Below are 20,464 nucleotides of genomic sequence, written 5' to 3'. Positions count from 1 at the left end.
TGCTGTGTTCTTGTTAAAAAATATATATCACAATTTTCACTTGTATTAGACCATGAAGAGTTAAAGTGATAGATATACATACATATGGTGTAAGGGATGAGCTCCTGTACATTGAATCAAGCCTAAATATATATGAATACCATATATAGGGACACAGAACATCCAACACTACAAGACACACCTCTACTATGACTATAAATGACAGACGGACAGTGTCATGGCGGCGGATACGAGAGGCTGTTACATCGAGGCGGATACCGAGAGGCTCTTACATCGGGGCTGATACATCGAGGCTACAACAGCCGGACAAGGCTCACAACTGAAACTCTTGTGCTCTCACATCTTGGACATATGGAGAAAACACAACAGGTGTAATGTATAACGATATATGAAGAGCTACGGGAAAGGATGGAAACTTCCTGGCCATCTCCAGAACATATTCTCACTGATACAATGACTGACATGGACACGTGACTGATAACCTGTGCAAGTATCTTGTATCCTGTGTTCTGCAACCTGGATGAAGCCAATAAAGGAGACTTTTTATAAGTATCATCGAGTCCTTCTGGTGTCCCCTGAGTGACGGATTCATTTATTTGTATGAAATTACATTTAACAATACATAGAACAATAGAGACAATATCTATTAGTTCTAAACAAGGAGGGGGGCACCCTCCTTCTCCCTATATTGCCTGTAGTACTACGTAGGTGTTTCAGCAAGCCAGGATAATTTCATCCTAAATTCTTTATTGAGTTTTACAAGTGGTATAAGAATCATTGATAGGGAGCAGTAAGCCCAAGCATGGGATACTGTCCCTACTGTACAATGCTTATGTGCACAAAGTTACAGATGTATACTTATACAGGGAGAGTAACTTGGAATAACATAGAATAACATAGAAAAATCAAACATTGATCAGACATTCTCCATACCATATAGATTAATAGCCTTCTAGGCCAAGACGCAGAACACCTAGAATGCTAAAACTTTTTACCACACCCTCCAAACTTAAGGTGTATTTAGAACTTTTACATTACATGTCTGATGTTATTAAACATGAATCACAACGTTTCCCAAATCCAAGCCTGCAAAAGACAGACTGTACAACTGGGTGCTGGACTTTCCACACATCTGGCAACACCACTATGCATGATATAGACAAAACGTTTCTATCTTTGCCATAATCTGCAGGACTTTATATTGGAGTAAAACTCACACACCACCTACAATATTTAGCCAGGGTCAGCTCTGGGAATCCAATTGGGACTGCACAAACCTCCAGTAGTTCTCTCCACAGAAATCCAAGATCCGTAACAAAAATGTTACTACCCAAGCTTTTGGACTTTAAAGTTTTGAGCGGGGACAGGCACAGTTTTTCCTATTTATTCCCTGGTTACACTTTCTTAGTTGTCCTCTAAGGTTACAGGAATACCTATATAAGGCATACTTCTAGATCTGGCAGGACTGTGGGTACAAATCCAAAGATCTTTAGGTAATGTATCATTCCCCATTCCACTGGTCTACTAATGTATATCAAGAAGAAGATGAGGTGGGGGGAACGGAGGTGTGGCACATCGGGGGAACGGAGGACAATAAGTACAATTTTAGGAGGCTGTATATAGTTATTATAGGGGTACTGTATATAGTTATTTTAGGGGGACTGTATATAGTTATAGGGGACTGTATATAGTTAAAGGGAGGCTGTATATAGTTATTGTAGGGAGTCTGTATATAGTTATTATAGTAGGCTGTATATAGTTATTTTAGGGAGGCTGTATATAGCTATTACAGAGGGCTGAATATTATTAGCGGGGGGATTGTACAGTAATGATAGACAGCTGGAAATAGTTATAGCGGGGTTTGATGTAGGTATTAGGGGGGCTGGATATTTTTTATTACAGGGGGCAGGATATATTTGTTACTAGCAACAATTGTGTGTGTGGGGGGGGGGCACCAGTTTGGCCTCTGCCACCCTTAATCTGGCCCTGATCACCATCATAACACTCATTCAGCATACTCTTTCAAGCAACCTTGTCTTCTCTTCTGTTACTATCCACACTGACACCTTTCGGATACCATCCCACCATACCTAGCAAATTCTCCCTAATTTACTATGCTCATCGTGCTGGCACACGCAGTCTTTCCTCCCTAGATTAGACCAACACCACCTTCCACCCATCTGGCCTAACTGCTTTCTGTCTGCTTCCCTGCTACCTGCTTTTCCTTCTACCTGCTTTCAATCTGTGGTTTTAGGGCCTTTGGAGGACCCCCAAAAGTCTTGGAATGGCTCTTGTGTACAGTACATGTAAAATGAGAGCATGAACAGATGTAAAAGGATTTCATGGGTGAAGGTCCTTCTCAGCCTAGAAGGCTTGGGCCCTGGGCTACCACGCAAACTGCCTATATATACTAACAAGCATTTGTCCAACAGGTTTCTAAATTGTACAGGTGGAGACATTAGTTTGACTGCAAAATAGGTGCCTAGAGTAGCATTAACACTATCTCTGTTTTCTAAGTCTCAGTTTTCAATTCTCACGTAAAGTTGTTGTTTGCTAGGTCTTAATACCCCCTCATGAATTTCTGCCACTGTTACTTTTATTTACTAGATCCCCTTTAGCTACATGATGTTTTAATTTCTTGATTTCAGATGACAGGTCTCATGTTACTACCCTCCACTTCAGATTTTTTTCCTGAATTTAGCACCTTCCCTCCTCTGGAACCTTCTGAGCAGATAGCCAATCAGGAGACCTCAGCCTTTTACATCTCTGACCATCCTGTGAGAGTTACAAATGGTCACTAGGTGTCAGCATAACACAAGGCTCAGGTTCACAATGATGTACATTTACATTGTAGGAGATTCCATGTATAATCTTTTAATGCTGTATTCAAGTGACCTATGAAAAATCACGGGGTTAAGAATAATCACGCTGGCCTCTTCATTAATATAAAGTCTCACAAGAAGAGTCCTTTCCAGATAGAGTATGTGTCTGCAGTTTTATACAGCCACCGTTGACAGTCACAATTGGTTGTGGCATTAAAAGGGGCTGTCAACTATTTAGGTCGATTATGGCACAGAACCCTAAAAAAGGGTGTTACATGGTTATTGCCATTATTACACCTAGGGCTGGGCCATGATCATTTACCATGACAGCTGCCAGCCTCTCTCAATGACCTTGGAGTCTTTCATGTAACAACACCTATGACATCCTGCAGGAGGCAATCAGAAACTCCTATGTTTGAACATTAACCAGTCTAAAAAAAGGAGAAAATAATTTTATAACGATAAAGAAATTTTTAAAAAAACTTAATTTAAATCCTGCCCCTTTCCCTAGAAAGTACATGTAATAAACTAAATTAGAAACATGAACTCAAAATAACAAAACAACACAACAACAGTTAACAGTACTAACAGTAACAGAGGTCAATTCAGACCTAATCATAAGAGTTACTCCACTATGCCAGAGTGGTCAGAGGTGGCCCTCACAATTATTAAATAAATACCAAAAATTTGACGAAAAGAGGGAAATCCATGCAAATGATAATCGTAAAAAATAGAGAAGCTTTATTGATAACAAATTCTTTAAAATGTACTAAAAAATTCCAGGAGAGACAAGGCATGAACAACCCAGGTAAGGGTACAAAGCAGTATACAGAGTACTGTAGTACAAAACGAGCACAGCTCCTAATGGCAGTAATGTGTACTGAACCACATAGCAGAACTCATGCCCAGACACAGAAGTTAAACAAGTAAATGCTACAAATAAACATACAATTATTTGAAATAGTGTCAGACCCAAACAAGGATGAAGATCTGTGAAAGGGAGATCCCGTGGACCACAATACCTGGTGTTCAGCCCCCGATGCGCGTTTCAACCCGCTGGTCTTTCTCAAGGGGTAACGCTCACTAACACAAGCCAACAAGGGGTTGAGAAAGACCTGCGGTTTGAAACGCGCGTCGGGGGCTGAACACCAGATCTAAGCATGGATTTTAAGACCAGAAAATTGTCAGGATGAGACTGGTGAAATGGGCAGTGACACAAGAATTGACATCATATCATTTAACTATGGTGGAATCGAGCCTTCCTTGAGCAATATCTTGCTAAAGGTCTTTTCCCAAGGGGTTTACGGATACAGGTTTTCCCTTCTTTTGGTATCGATGATGATAATGTACGCACACAGTGGGAATCCATATGTAACGCTATGTCTAAAAGATTTTTAGAATTGCTAATCACCTTAGGCACACAGAGTATTAATGCCTTGGATGGAGAGATCAATACCCAACAAGATCATTTAAAATCCCTAATTTCAACAGAGAAACTGAGCAGTTTCTCTGAAGAGATGGAGTCCCATTTTACTAAATTGGAAAAGGACATCAGTGAGTACAAAATGCTGAAGCTCCAGAGAGATCAAAAAGATCGGTCTTCAAAGTTTACAATTGGCAGAGAAGCCTTCCTTTGGACTGTATGGAACGGTCCATCTCTGTTTCCTCCATTTTATCACAGAGTAATACCAGTGATATAGCAACTAGATCACATGCATGAAATTCCAGACAAAAACGTAAAAGGGATTTTGGACCAATACGACAATCTAGGAGGAAGGTGGACAGATTGCATGACCAGCATAATCGTCTTAATCTGTGAAGGATCTATATTTGTTTGCCCGTAATTTGTTTTTTAAACATCTGTTCTTCAATGCCAATGAAGAAGACGTAGTGTCATCCCAACTTATTACAACACAAGATACAGCAGCTCTAAGTTTTGGATGAACTATTGATGGAACAAAATACCCCGGATGTAACAGCAGAAATTTCTCTGCCTTTTTCGGGAGCGTCACTTTTCTCAATTTGCACCTTTCACTTGCACTTTTTGTTTGCATGCAGTCTTTCACTTTATTACTTTGCATCATTAATCATGGCTATGAAATGTTTACAGAATTTTATGTATTTATATAGTGTTTGACATTGGTCCTGTCTTTTACATATTATTACATCAATTCTCTAATTGTCTTTAAATTTATGTCATTCTCCATATTGTATATGGTCGCACCAGCCCTTTCATTAATTTTTATTTTTTCCCCAATACTTTCCCAACACTGTTTTAAATTTTTATGATCGTCCATGTTGCGTCATCTCATGTTTATTCATGTAATCCTGTTTGTATTCTACATTTTATACTGTGATATAACTAATATTTTTTTATACTGCACCGTGTTTTGTCATACACTGTTCAAATGCATACGTACCTTGTCTTCTATGTCTTCTTCTTTTATGTGTTGCGATCTTGCCCTAACACACTTTAGTGCGCATGTCTGGTATGGCGCTGCTGCTCCGTCTGTGGCGGGGGGGCGTGTCCGGTCGGTCACGTGGGACGGGCTTTAGCTCCGCCTCCTGTGACGTCACGGACACGGCCCAGCTGCTGACGCGGCTCCAAGCATCCATACATGCGCCTGTTACACAGGTGTTTTATCGCACAGACATTTATTTCTTCAGCCCTATTGGTGGGGAGGAGTTTATATGCCTGTCTTGTGTTAGTGAGCGTTATGAATTCATAACATTGCTGGCTTCCCAGTACAATGCATGGAAGATTAAATGGTGTCACTAGAAAGTACAATTTGTTCTACAGAAAACAAACCCTCATATGTCTTTGTAAACAGAAAAATAAAAAAAAAGTCCTGGCTTTTGGAAGGTGGAAAGAAATGCAAATAAGGAAACAGTTGCAACGTTAAGAGATAAATACTGAACTGAGATGAGGGAGAAGCTACAGTAAAATCTCTCTATGTAAATAAGCCCTTATATGTCCAAATTGCAAAATAAAATAAAGATTGTAAAGCCATTAAAAAGTGACAATGTCACTTTTTGTCTGATGGGATCAGGTTTCTGTGCCTTAAAATCACACCCAGAGCTGCCTGTGATTGACAGCTCCCTTTCTGATCCTGGGAAAGCTGGGTGTGCCTTTGAACTTGTTTTGTTTGCAGCTGCGGTTTGAGTGATGGACGGCTGAGCCAGTCAGTTCTGGAGGTAGTGTCCACTACTGCCTTATGTTCTGCCTAGCCCTTCATTGGCTACTAGTTCTAATCTGTGTATCTAGTGCTCTTGCTATCTTTGTTTGTTATTCTGTGTATTGACTTCTGCTTTGCCTACCGACCATTCTATTTGCTATACGAATCTGTACCTTTGCTGTCATCTTGGTTTTGACCCCACTTTTTAGACTCCACTTGTCTGTCTGTATCTGTTCTTTGTCCCTCAGTGTTGTTATCTCTCTCAGTGTTATCCTGCTTTCCCTGTCTCTGACTTGTGTTAGATTTCTGTGCGCCAGTGTGAACACTGGTATATCTCAGTATTCCTGTTACCTGTGGGACGATTTATCTGCCATAGGCAGGGCCATAGCCGCAGTGACGTCGCAGAGTGAGCTTGCCACCGCTTACCCAGTCTGACAGCGCCAAGCCAGGTTGTGGTTGCTGGACAGGTTTCTGACAGACAATGTAAATCTGCTCTGAATGGCGCAGCTTCCCTTCAATGCCTTTTAGTGTGCCCATACAGCATGTTACCATCACATATGGAGGATTGTTATACTCGGGAGAGATTGGGTGTCAAACTTTGTGGAGCGTTTGGTTTTATCCACTGTGTACATTTTTGCGAAATGTGTTCATTTAGCCAAAAAAAATACATTTCAAAATTGCACCCTATTTTGATTAAACCCTCTAAAACAATTAAAACCCCTGTAAAACAATTAAAACACACTTCATAAAACCTCTTTTACATATGTTGACGGGTGTAGTTTCTATAATTTATGTGGTTTTACTGTTATTTAGGTACCTCATAGTGACTTGAAATCTGAGCAAGTCCCTCAATGTTGTATTTTTTATGAAAATGTGAAAAATCGTGCCTAAAGTTCAAAGCCTCATAAAATCCTGCAAAAAGGAAAAGTTACATAAAAAGCCATGTCAACATAAAGCAGACATTTGGTAAATGTCAGGTTTTTTGCTGTTATGACTATGGGGCTCATTTACTAAGGGTCCGTTGGACACATTTCCGTTGGGTTTTCAGAATTTTTCCTATTTGCCCTGAATTGCTTCGGGTTTTTGGCACACCCAATCAGAGTACGCGACAGAAATCGTGGGGCGTGGCCGTCGGACAATCCGACGGATTCGAACAATGCACAAGATTTAACATTTAGAATTGTGTCACAAGACACGCACTTACAAGCACCCGGAAGAAGTAGGTGAACTCCGGCGGACCTCGGCGGGGAAGCGACGGATGCAGGAACTCGGGCGCACGATCTTCATGAATCGCGCCAGACTTCATCCTCGTTGGACCGTCCGAATCGGGGATCGCGACAGGACCGGGTAATTAAATTTGCCCCTATGTGTTGAAAAAGTAGAACATTTTGAATATCGAGATTTTTTGCAAATAAATAAATAATATATATAATTTCATAAATAAATGCTAAATAAACCACCAAAATTTTTCAACTAACATGAAGTACAAAGTGTCACGAGAAAACGGTTTGAAAATCACTTGGATATAGTGTTCCAAAGTCATAACTAAAGTTATAGGCCGTGTCAGGAAGGTGAGAAGTGGCGTTGGTGGTGAGGAGTAAAATTTACATATTTCTGACTGGCTTGTAGGGAAAAGGGAAATTTAAATGCTGCAACAAGATACAAAGATGGCATTTTCCCTTAATAAAATATGAATAATATATTTTGAGAAGACCATCCTCCTATCCACACCAGACCTCCTGTGACAGGCTACTTATTTTTATGTACACTGGCCATTTTCTTTGAGAGGGCCCCCACCCTACAACAAAAAATGTAACCTTTATGTTGTAGATATTCATGAAGAAAATGTTTAGTTCTGAATAAAGTAAGCAGCAGGGATTAAGGAGTGATGTGAGCTAATGTCTGACACTTTAATCCCATGCTATCTGGCTAACAGTAGACAAATGATGTCTTGTGCATGCTTCAGTTTACTTTAACACTGCCTTGGATAAACCACTCTATGAATCAGGCAAGATTTCAGTCAAAGGGCTGATTCAATCTTTCTGAGTCAAATAGATTTCTAAAATAACCTAAATAAACACACACAGTGTTCTCAAAGACTTTTTTCCTTCCTCCTGAGTTTTTATTCCTGATTTTCTGGTCACTTACGCTGCAAAATAATGTACATGTAGGCTTTCATTTAGTCTGACAATCTATTTCTACAAATCACATTTGAATTCATTAAAGCCTCAAAGATTTTCTTTCCCCGTCTGCTCAGTTGCTTAATGTGATCCTTCTATATATCCATATGTTTTGCTGGCAATCATACCAAATCTGATTATTTTTTTTTTTACATTAACCAAGCCTGTCAATAGGAGTGTCATTTATAGCTGGTGATAGGTTCCAATGGCCTGAAATATGCTGATTTTAAAAATGACTTTGTGCTGCTCATATGTGAGGGATTTTCATTGGTACTTTGCCTGTGCTTTACTTACCCCCAGCAAAGCCTGGACTAGTCCTCTTCCGGATGCTGGGGCAATGTTATGCTTCATGTGCATGACCAATAAAAAACTGCTTATTGATACTTTGGTGCCAAAATGCAGGTGCCTGGGTGCATCATTCCAGGCTACATATAGTCAACATAAATGTATTTTACACTTCAAGATAAGGTTCTATAATAATATATAATTTTGGTGACACATGATTGAGTGAGGTAACATTGACAACATAATGTACGTTGTCACATGTTGTGGCAGTGCCTAATTTTGAGACCTTTTTTTTGAGACTAATCATGGCTGTGATTTGCCAGGTGGACACCTGGTAAACATACGTGGCCAGTCACAGCACATGCCTAGTTGCTAAAGGTGTTGAACCTAAAGTTTGGGTCCACTTATCCCTAGTTAATAGTAACACATATGTCAGGAGTCGGCATGCATGTATTACCATAAAGATTATAGCAGGGTTGCACTAGTCACTGTACACACCTCTATCTGCGTCCTAGAGACACTGATAACGTTGAAAGCTGGGGAGTAGGCCCCCCAAAGTTCCGGGGCCTAGAGCCACTACCCCCCTTGCCCCCCTGGTAGCTACGCCTCTCCAGGGGATAAAGGTGGTTGGTCCAGGATCTTGGAATTTTGTTTGTGCCACAGTCTTCATGGGGGAAAGATAACATGGGTCCTTTTCTTGTGAAATATTTCACATTTTTAACAATTTGTTCATTATTTAATTATTGAATTAAAATAAATTCTTGAATGGCAAGTGTTTCTATTTATTTATCAAGATAATAGAAACTACAAAGCTGTTTGTAAAATTAATTAAGCCTTTCTCGTTCTACAGTACTTAAATGCTGTTTGATCTGTAATATCCTGCTCAGAAGCCACTTTAGGTCTTGGATTTATTTCCTCAGGTAATTATAATTTGTCAAACACCAACAAGGAATGTGCAGCGACTGTAATAATATACTAATTTGTCTAACTCCTATAGCTTTTGTTAAATGAATCTAACAGTCTGACAATGTTACTAACATAATTATTGGTTACTTGTTCTTAACTTAATCTAAATTAAACCTTATATTAACTCCGTGTAAAAATGTTTAATTTGTCATTTATAGAACATTAGAAGATGACCTGAAGCTAAGCAGTGATGAGGATGATTGTATTCAGGTAACATCATTCCCCTCTTTGTAATAGAATAACTATGAACATTAAAAGAGCATTGCTGCATCTTTATGGCCATACTGCAGCACAATGTTATTAACCTTAGTATATTGTTCTAAAAAAGAGACAATAAGTATAAGGGAGACTGTGCTGCCATCTAAAACATTATGACTATGTAACAGTAACCTGTCAAACCATCAGCAGTAACTGTTTTAAGTGTTTGTGCCTACAATTTTGTGCCTACTATGTTGCATCGTTCATGCAGCTTAATTATAGAGAACTTTTTATTTTTTGCAACATGAGCTGTACTATTTGGGTTTCATACAACTTATTTATTAACAAATGTTCATTTTTTGGGGATTGGTTGGAAAAAAATTCATTTTGCACATTTTCTTTTCATTTTCTGGAATTGTGCCCCTACATTATTTTTGGAACATGAAACTTTAAAGTAAGGCGTATTACATTTGCAACATTACCAAATATGTTTTTTTCTGAAAAAAAAAGTTATTTTAGTTATTGTTTTTGGGGAAAGGGTGTGTAAATTAGCTTATTTTAACACTACTCACATCCCATGTTTCTTTTGCTATATTGTATTTCCTTTTGGATACCTTTAAAAGGGTATTCCCATCTGGGCATTTGAATTTAATTAATCTGCCATATATATGCATTTCTTCAATAGAATGTTATTTATAAAATCTACCTGTATAAAGATAATTTCCCATAAACGTAGCCATGTTGTCCCTTAAAGAAGAAAGATATCTATACGGCAAGTAAGTTAACCCCTTAACAACTTGGCCCTTTTTAATTTTTGTGTTTCCATTTTTTGCTCCTCACCTTTAAAAATCAATACATTTTTTATTTTTTCATGTACAGAGCTGTGTGTGGGCCTGTTTTCTGTGTAACAAATTGCACTTTCCAGTGCAATTTGTTACACTTTCCTGGGAACTTTCCTGGGAAGCAGGAAAAAAATTCCAAATGTGAAATTAATGTAAAAACATTTTTGCCCCACTTTCCTGTAGGCTCTGTATTTATGCCTTTTAGTTTTCATTCCAATTGACACTTCCACTTTATTCCTTGGGATGGTACGATAATGGGGATACCAAATTGTTTTAATAGATTTTAAATTAGAGAAATTTAAATAAGAAATTAAAACCTTTAGAATAAAAAAAAATCTCAAATTTGCTTTTATATTACAGCATACAGATATGTACCGCATATATTCGAGTATAAGCCGACCCGAGTATAAGCCAAGGCCCCTAATTTTACCACCAAAAACTGTGAAATCCTATTGACTCGAGTATAAGCCGAGGGTGGGAAATACCTTGGTCACAGCCCCCCTGCAGTATACAGCCAGCCCCCAGTAGTATATAGCCAGCCAGCTCCCAGTAGTATACAGCCAGCCTGCCCCCTGTAGTATACAGCCAGCTAGCCCTCATGCAGTGTACAGCCAGCCAGCCCCCAGTAGTATATAGCCAGCCCCCATGTAGTATAAAGCCAGCCAGCCCCCATGTAGTATACAGCCAGCCTTCCCCCTGTAGTATACAGCCGCAGAGATGCGGCCATGCTATCTGCCGGCAGGCGCATACTATGAAGTCAGCAGCGGGCGCCTCATAGTTTGCGCCTGCCGGCAGATAACATGGCCGCATCTATACCTGCTGTTGCAGAAGACCCAAGAAAGATGAGGACCCACGGGGAAGACAGAAGAGGAGCCGCGCCAACATCATGGAGCTGCGCTGTGCATCAGGCCGCCGGAGGGTGAGTATATAAGTTTATTTATTTTGTAATTGACTTATGTATACGCTGAGGTGAGGTTTTTCAGCACATTTTTTTTTGTGCAGAAAAACTCGGCTTATACACGAGTATATACGGTATATAATTTTTTGCGGGATGAGATGATGTTTTCATTGCTACTATTTTGGGGACTGTACAACCTTTTGCTCACTTCTATTAAAATTTCTATAAAAAATTTGTGATATGACAAAAAAGTGACTTCACACCCGTGATGGGGCTCGGCGTGGAGCTGGGGTGTTACTGGTGGGTGTATGCTGCAATATGCTGTAATAGTATGGGAAGGGGTTAAATTAAATAACAATGCCTAGATGAGAATACCCCTTCAAAATTTCCATAGGCCTATGCTGGCAGCATATTGTAAAAGAATGTCTGAAACACCAAATCTATCACAGAAACAAACTGCACCTGATAGTCGCTATTGACAATATAGGTTCTGGTTTTTATTTTCCATTTTTAGTTCAACATACTGTGCTTTTTTGTGCTGTATTATTTACAAAATTTAGCACCATTGTTGAGTTAAACACATATATTTCTTGTATGTATGGGAGATTTAAAGGGAACCTGTCACCACATTTGCACACATACAGCCATTGACAGGTTCATATAGAGACCTATTAACTGACTGACACCCTTCTTTTAGCTTAAAATAGTTTTGCTTACACCCACATAAATCACCTTTTATCTTATATTATCTGGCATCAGAGGGGTCGTGTCCTGCCCGGCCTGCCCCTCCAATCTAATCCTCTCCATGCCTTATGCCTCCTTAGTGGTCGCAGTTCATGTCATGTGGCCCGAGTGACATAATCTTGGGTACTTTCGCCTCTTAATAATAGCAAACTATACCGCATGCATGTATATGAGGCTGTTGTGATTTCATGTAATCACATACATGGTGTACAGTTTGCTATTCTTAGAAGGCTAAAGGAACTGCAATGATGTCACTGGTCACATGTCATGAATGTAACACAAGGCAGCATGTAAAAAAATTGACACAATATTTCCCATCTGTACATAGAGCTTTATATGTCTGTAGTTGAATATTAGCAGATGGTCCCCAAGTACAAAGAGGCCAGAGCAGGGATTTGAAGAAACACAGAGCTGTCAGTCAGAATAATAGGGTGTGGTTTACTGGCAGAGAGAAGAGTCACAAAGACTAGACATGAATCAGAAAAACGTCTGTAATTAAGGTACGGTGCCTCACTGACAGGTAATTAAAGGTGAAATGGGGAGAACTTGTATCTCTTTATCAGCAGGCATTGTTACTCAGGGTGGTCAAAATCTGGTGACAGGTCCTCTTTAAAAAAACTGGTATAAACAGATAGGACTTGTTAATAATGAGGTTAGGTAAAGGCACCATATAATTTGTGGCTCTTCTCACACCAATGGGGGAGATTTGTCACATTCTCTTAAAAAAAATTTGGATGCATTGCTGGATTAGCATTTTTGGGGGGGGATACTCCCACCTGCTCACCCGGTTCACAGTGACCGAAGTTTCCATTGTTGCATCTGATTCCATTGTTGCATCTGATCTGAAGTACAGATGTTGATGTTTACAAAGACCCAAATTTGGCACAATGGTTTCAGAATGTCACAAAGTTTTGCACAAAAAAAAAAAAATCCACAAATGAAAAGGATTAAGATTAAAGAAAATCTACCACTTGGGTAGACAAGGTTCAAACTAAATACACTTACAGGTAGGGTTATTATCATATGAACATATCTTGATTACCCTGCAAAAAATAGACTTTTTAAAATATGCTCATTAGCGCCAGATGTGCTAGTGGACGTAACAAAGGCTGCCTAGGCGCTCTTTCAGTTCCTAATTAACCATGCCTACAGTGTGCTAACATATTTACCCACTCCCAACCCCCTGCATGAGAGCCGGTGTCCTCACCCAGCTCTCAGAAAGTCCCATGAGTGCGAGCTTACACTTATGGGACTTCCCGAAACAAGATAAGTTGCGGTGTTGCAATAAGGCAGTAGCGAATTTCCAGACTAAAGATAAATGACCCCATGTATATACTCTGTACTGAGAAATTTCTTCTAACACTGTGCATACTAAAATATACAATAAACATTTTAAACTGTTCTATAATTTATAGGTGTCATAACAAGAAACTTAAAAATGTTTACACCTATAAGTTTCAGATCACCTCCACCTAATTTTCTTGTGTCATCCTGTAAAGCCTAATACATCAGTATAATGGTCACATCCTGTATCCTAAATTGAGTTTTTTTCTCCTCTTAGCAGCCAATTTCAATTATCTGCTAAGTAATCAATCAGATGGAATGTACCTTTCTGGAAATTTTTCTTCCTGGCAAATCTTTCACCCACGTTGAAAAAGGAGCAGACAACTAATTGCCAATCACAGAACAGAGAAAGCACAAGGACAGCTCGACAGAGGAAGCAGAAATATGACCTGTGAAAGTGGCAGCTCCATACTGTTTTTTTTTTTTTATACCTGTGGCTGTAACTTTGTCATCACCTATCTTTAAGAGTGTCCCTTGGGCTGTGTAAAATTAGGACAGATTTGTCGTCTTGATTGTTCTGTGCTTTACAGGACGTTATATCACATTTTGATTCCAGGAGTATGCAATACCTTAGTCTATTTTATCAGGTTGGTGAACTCTTACATGGATACCATATGAAAAATAGATTAATGTTTAAGTAGGGCTGCTCTTTCTAGGGCCTGCTCTTGAGCAAAAGCTTTGTGTGTGCACTGGGTCACGTTTTGAACAGTACCATGGCTGTTTTATTATTCTTAATCTAATCCAAGTTCTGCATAATATTCTATGACACACTTTAGCCCCTGATCTGTATACCTCTTTCTTTGAGAAGACCAACCTCAGGACCATTATTCTGAGCAAATTTGATTGATCAGTTCCAAGTGCATGACTATAATTGCTTTAGTACTTAATTGTTCTTTATCCCAGCACTGAGAATTTTTATTTCCATTAATTTGATTTGTCTAAACTGTAACAATCTTATCCTCTTCTATTCTATATATAGATATGGCCAAATCGTCTCTTTTCATAAACCCCGCTTGTTATTCTGAATGCTGTAACTGACTGCAGCGGGAGAAACACAACTGAAGCCCTGTGTTAATAAGTGGAAGCATAATCCAATATGCTGTTTTAAAATGCCCTAACATGAGATTTTTTTTTTTTACTCTTGGCTTTGGTTACCTTGTTTGGAATGATGTGAAAATTTATAGCCAGAGCAGTCAATCTGTATTTGCTCTGCCAAGACTGAATAAATAGCCCTTTGTGCTTGGTTGTTATGTGTAGAGCATGTTCATCTGTATCGCCTGAACACAAAATCCACAGGGATTCATAAAAGTCAAAGCACTGGTATGTGCTGCGGAGAACTGCTTAATAAATATATAAATTATAGCTGGGAAGGAAACTGCACAGCGGTGTCAAGTAGCGAGCACCAACATGAGGCATCACTCTTGCAAATAAGCACTCATCTGTAATGAATATCATTCCACTCTGTGATCTTTCAAAATAATGCGGTAAAAATCTGTCAGACTTAAAAACATTGATCATCTAGTCTCTATTTAATTGCAGTAATGCCAGATCAGGGTGACACTAACGGAAAGCAAAAACAAATTTTAATAATAAGTGTGCATGCATCTGCACTTGTGACTTTTCTGCGATTTGCACATTATTGGCTATGACGGTTTAAAGCACTTATACCCTGAATTCATCTAGGACCACACACGGCCATTTGATGGCAGATGGCGCATATACTGAGTCTGCAGCAACGTCTTTTGGTGTCGCTGTAGTTTCTCCTGCTCCTGCACAGATCATAGGAGCAGGATGGAATATGAAGACACAACACATTCCACAGATGCTTCAAAGAATTTTTTCACTTTTTATTGCAGCATGAGATAAACAATAGGTCTTCACCAAGGTAGAAGACACAGCAAAAAGATACTTTACAGATCAAAATTGGATTAACCTTTTGGTCTAGACGACCTTTGTCAAGTAGATCTGAATTTGTGCATAGATGGCAAGTAAGATAAGGTGAGGCAATGTGCAGTAGTAGGAGCAGGATGGGTAAGCAGAAAACAATAGGGAAAAGGTAGAAGTGCTCAAGTAGCGCTATGTAGTGAATACAGGAGGTGGGAGTCATACCAGACCCAGTACAGCTCTGCTCAATACATCTGCCACAACAGAGAGTTGTTTTCCTCTGTAACTGTGGCTTGTATAGGTAGAAAATATGTAAAGAAATGTCTGAATAAATAAATAAACCCTAAAAACATTATAACTGTAAAAATGCCCAGAGGGGTTTTTAAGACCTCATGGGGGACATATAAAGTAAATACAACACACTCACAAAAATATATAAAAATAAATATTTATTTTTGTGAATAAATTAGTAAAAAAAACCTTCCCCAACTATGCAAAATATTGTCATAGCCATCCAGTTTACATTAGACTACACATATCATTTATAAAAATGGCTAACACACAATAGTGAATTTAAAAAAGTTATTTTGAGTTAATTAAAAAAAAAAAAAAATTTAAATTTACTTTATATAACACTTTTTGTAACTTTAACTCCAAATAAAACAAAAAAAAATAAAAAAAACAATTGTTAATTCTAAATAGCCATATGGGTCTATTTGTATAACATTTCTGCTCATTTAAGCCTTTCAGTCCTTGTCATTAAGAGGATACGTTATTAAAGGGGTTTGCCACTTTTTAATTAATCTATTCCATTAGACATGCCTCTGTATGTATATATACCTGTGTCTTTGCCTCCTTTGAGAGCTTCAGCCTTTCTCTGTTCTCACCATGCTGCACTCTACTTAAATACACGACCTACCGTTTCTTACTGCTTCAGTCTGTTCTTATGGCTTCATCCACTGTCCCTCTTTCTCTTAGTCCAGTGGTGGCGAACCTATGGCACCTGTGCCAGAGATGGCATTCAGACCCCTTTCTGTGGGCACTCAGGCCATCGCCCCAGGTGTTGACAGAAGTGCATTATCTCTGCTTCCTCAAGGGGCATAAAAATTATTGTGAAAATATTGTCATATTTAAGATCTTATTCAATATTTTGGTATCAGCACTTTCCTGGTGATAGCTTGGTAACTAATTAATAAAAAAGATGGATGGATGGATAAAAATATATTGGCAACCCAAAAGGCAGACAAAAATAAATGGATAGACTTTAGACCTAGTTTAAGACCTGCTTTTGGAGTGAATACAAAATCATTTAAACAGGACAAGCTTTTGGACTGATTATTGGGTTAGTTGATCAATACAAGTGTGGAGACAAACACTGTTTCCTTTGTAGATATAAAGATCATTATTCCTTGCGATTACTTATTGTGTAAATCAAAAGGTACAATGTGTTCTAATGTTTGAATAGGAAGTCAGATGATGAAGTAGCTGCTTTCCTTTAGAACATGAAGTAAATTTGTCTGCTCTGCTTTTTCCCAGCCAGCATCTCAGGGACAAGCCATCGAACTCCAAAATGACAGGTATCTTTTATCATTTTTATAAACCATAAATTGCTTTGTGAAGCACAGAAACTGGTTTTATAGTAGCATATAAGTCACAGTCAAAATGCGTGCAGAATGTGCTTTGCTTACTTAAATGTTGGCGGTTTCAACCTATTTATGGATGTGCACCTGTTTATGCCTTTTAAGAATAAGATTTTTTTTTTAAATGTATGTTAATATGGGCAAGCAACTACTATTTAAACTATTAGGGGTGTCATGTACACTCAAAAACCTCTCTGGACCAATGGGAGTGTAGTCAAAGCTGTACACATGTGTCACCCTGGGTATTACAGGGACAAATGGGTAAAAAGATTAGATAGAAATTACTGGAAACACCTTAACCACTATAGTCATATATATTAAAATATTATATTGCACAATAATAGATTCAAAATACTGTATAAATGCAGTGTGCTAAAGTTTTTTGAACGTGGGTAGGCTCTGTTCGCACTGTCAGCATTTCTGCATCAATCCATTTGTAGTTTACCCTGTGGAAGAACAAGAGTGAACTGTGTATTAAGATAAATGTGGTAGCACTACTTTTGAAATCACAACTTATTACATTTTTATTTGCCCTACTAGTTGATTACAACAACTTTATTTAGAATATTTTTTTGAAACTACAAGCAGTACCCTACTTAAGAACACCCGACTTACATACGACCCCTAGTTACAAAGGGACCTCTGGATGTTGGTAATTTAATGTACTTTTGCCTTAGGCTACAATAAACAGCTATTACAGTTATTAAAGGTGTTTGGAATGAAGCTTTACTGTTAATCTTGGTCGTTATGACAATCCAACATTTTTTTTTTAATCCAATTGTCACAGAGACCAAAAAGAATTTGTCTGGAGTTGCAATTATAAAATATACAGTTTCGACTTACATACAAATTCAACTTGAGAACAAACCTACAGAACCTATCTTGTACGTAACCTGAGGACTGTCTGTATATATGAATTGCAACTCATTTGTTTTTTATCATTATTTTTAATATAATTCTATTTGAAGTACATAATCTATAACTTTGTGTCACTTTGGTCTATTGAATTCATGTTTTATCTGTACACATTAGGGAAATAAGAGGTAGGAATCCGGGGTGGGTTTTTGAACATTGGGATATCCACGCTTTCTACATATATTCCCCTCAAGTGATATAACAACACAAGGAGACTGCATAGCCGTTTATGCTACAGAGGAAGGAGGGAGACCCACGGAAACACGTCCAGCTAGCCGGCCTATCAATATCCAGTCAACTCATTAAGTACCAGTTTACATTTGAATCTACAACAATTTGAAAATGTTATGGGCTCCTATGGAAATTAACAATGCCAATTGCTTAACTATGAATTGGGCTGACTCTTAGAGGATACGTGTGAGTGCATTGCACAGTGAGAGATGCGCTTCCTCCCTCATTTCAACCAGCTGGCCCCACCTCCAATGATCCTGACCATGACCGTTTGTTTAAAATATAAATTTTCTGGAGGAGTAATTTAAAAGGGATTATATCCCTGATAAATATGTGGCACCGTTATTAGGACACGTCAGAAAGAAAATTAAAATCTGGAAAAAACTACCTCTTAACTTGTTGGGTAGAATTGCTTTGATTAAAATGCAGCTACTTCCAAAAATTCTGTATATGCTCTCTGCATCCCCTATCTGGATCCCTCAGAGGACTTTTAACATAATTGAAAGTCTTTTTAGGGAATTGGTATGGAGGGGAAGACAACCTCGTATTAAGCTGGAGGTCCTGATGCTCCCAATAGAAAAGGGAGGTTATGGACTGCCAGATATGAAAATTTATTTTTTAATTGCACAACTAAAAACAGTTCATACACGGGACTCCTTGCCTTTGGCGGATTCACATTCCAGGTTATTACGAACTGATGAGGGCATAATGAAGTTGAATATACTAGAAATATTGGAGACTGGCATATGGGACGGGCAAAATAAAAAGAAATCTCTTCCAACCCTTTCCCTTATGTCTCAGGTGTGGAGAGAGATAAAATCCCTAAGGACATTGGTAGATCTACTTCCATTTACCCCTATATGGAAGAACTTGAACCTGGGGGTACCCGGGGTTCTGGCCTCACCTTGGATCGCAAAAGGGGTCATATATTTCCACCAAATAATTAGGAGTGGTAGGTTGAAGCCCTTTTCTGCAATTCAAGAAGAATTTGGGATCACCCAGGTCTGCTATTTCGCCTATTTACAATTGGCTCACTGGTGGTCCACTTCTAATAAGGCAGTGATGGACTGGGATAGTTTGCCCCCTGCGATAAATATAATATGGGCCTCAATCAATAAAAAAATTAATAACAAAAAACTTTATAACATATTGGTATTACAAAAACATCACAGGTACTCTAATGGTGGAAAAATGAGTGGAGGAAGTGGGGATTCTGGAGGACCAGGCGTGGTCAAAAACGTGTAGAGACATCCGCAAAATACTTAAAATCCTGTCTATCCATTCTCCAGAGAACATACTATACACCAAAAAAATTTTTCAAAATTCTCTGGAGAAACGGTTTGTTGTAAAAGATGTGGCAAAGAAAAGGCTGATGTGCATACCCTCTGGTTTTGCCTATCTATTGAAAGTTACTGGAAAGAAGTTATTAGAGTCACCGAGTGGTGCTGTGACACTCAAATACCTCTAGACTTTAAAGTTTGTGTGTTGGGCATCTGGCAAGGAGTTGAAGGTTCTGATAGGGGGAAGTCTGTAGCAAAAGAGTAACTGTTTCTTGCTAGATTCTGTATCATTTAAAAATGGTCCTCAGTAGACCTGCCCTCAACCGCTCTTTGGAAGCGCATAACCGATTAGACAATTTTGGCTGAGGGTCATGGAAGGGGTTAAAAATCTAAAGTAACCCTCTTCAAATTATGGTCTAAATGGCTGGACTCTTCTCTCTTAACAGAGGAGAAGAGGGTGTTGGGGTACCCAGCTAAATTAGTGTAGGTGAGACAAGGGTATGGGGAGAGAGATAGCCCCCCCCCTCCCTTTTTTTTGTGGTGTTTTTGTGGGGGGGGGGTTGTTTTTTTCTTTTCTTTTTTTCCCTTTACTTTTTGGTTTTGTTTGTGTTATTTGGGAAGGATTCTTGTTTTATTAAAAATTACTAACTGTAATTATGTAGTGATTTGATGGGGGTGGGTGGTAATGGATTTAAAGTTATTACCTGTCTTAACTACGCTGTATTGGTTATTGTGGGTGGGTGGTAGGGGGTTTTAAAGGTATTATATCTTCTAACCCAGGCTGTAATGGTACTTTGTGAAATATTGTATATGTATTCATGCTTTTATGACTATTTTTGTTCCGTATATACTTTGCATAATAAAAAAAAAAAAAATATGTGGCAGTAGATGAATACCTCATGAGCCATAAGGGCCGGCTCTCATTTCACTAGTTTACCATCCTAAAGGGCAAAATATGGAATTAAAGTATATTGTATACAGGTTATGAGTTGTGCACTGATAATTTCTCTACCAGTGTCTCCTTTCTGCATACAAGCATCTACATTCTGCTGCTACAGG

General features: G+C 38.7%; 1 protein-coding gene across 4 annotated transcripts in view; it reads left to right on the top strand.

The window, feature by feature from the left end:
* Positions 1–20,464, top strand: part of AFF3 (ALF transcription elongation factor 3) — a 255,290-nt gene that overhangs the window by 171,593 nt on the left and 63,233 nt on the right. For all 4 annotated transcript variants that reach the window (XM_072135779.1, XM_072135780.1, XM_072135778.1 and 1 more), the window contains 2 exons: positions 9,588–9,639; positions 16,876–16,916. In XM_072135779.1, the coding sequence (XP_071991880.1) occupies positions 9,588–9,639; positions 16,876–16,916 (93 nt within the window). The remainder of the gene's footprint in view (positions 1–9,587; positions 9,640–16,875; positions 16,917–20,464) is intronic.

This window comes from Engystomops pustulosus, chromosome 2, assembly GCF_040894005.1.
Source record: "Engystomops pustulosus chromosome 2, aEngPut4.maternal, whole genome shotgun sequence".
Taxonomy (NCBI): domain Eukaryota; kingdom Metazoa; phylum Chordata; class Amphibia; order Anura; family Leptodactylidae; genus Engystomops; species Engystomops pustulosus.
The sequence above is the reverse complement of the archived record's forward strand: the minus strand, read 5'-3'. Positions and strand labels throughout refer to the sequence as shown.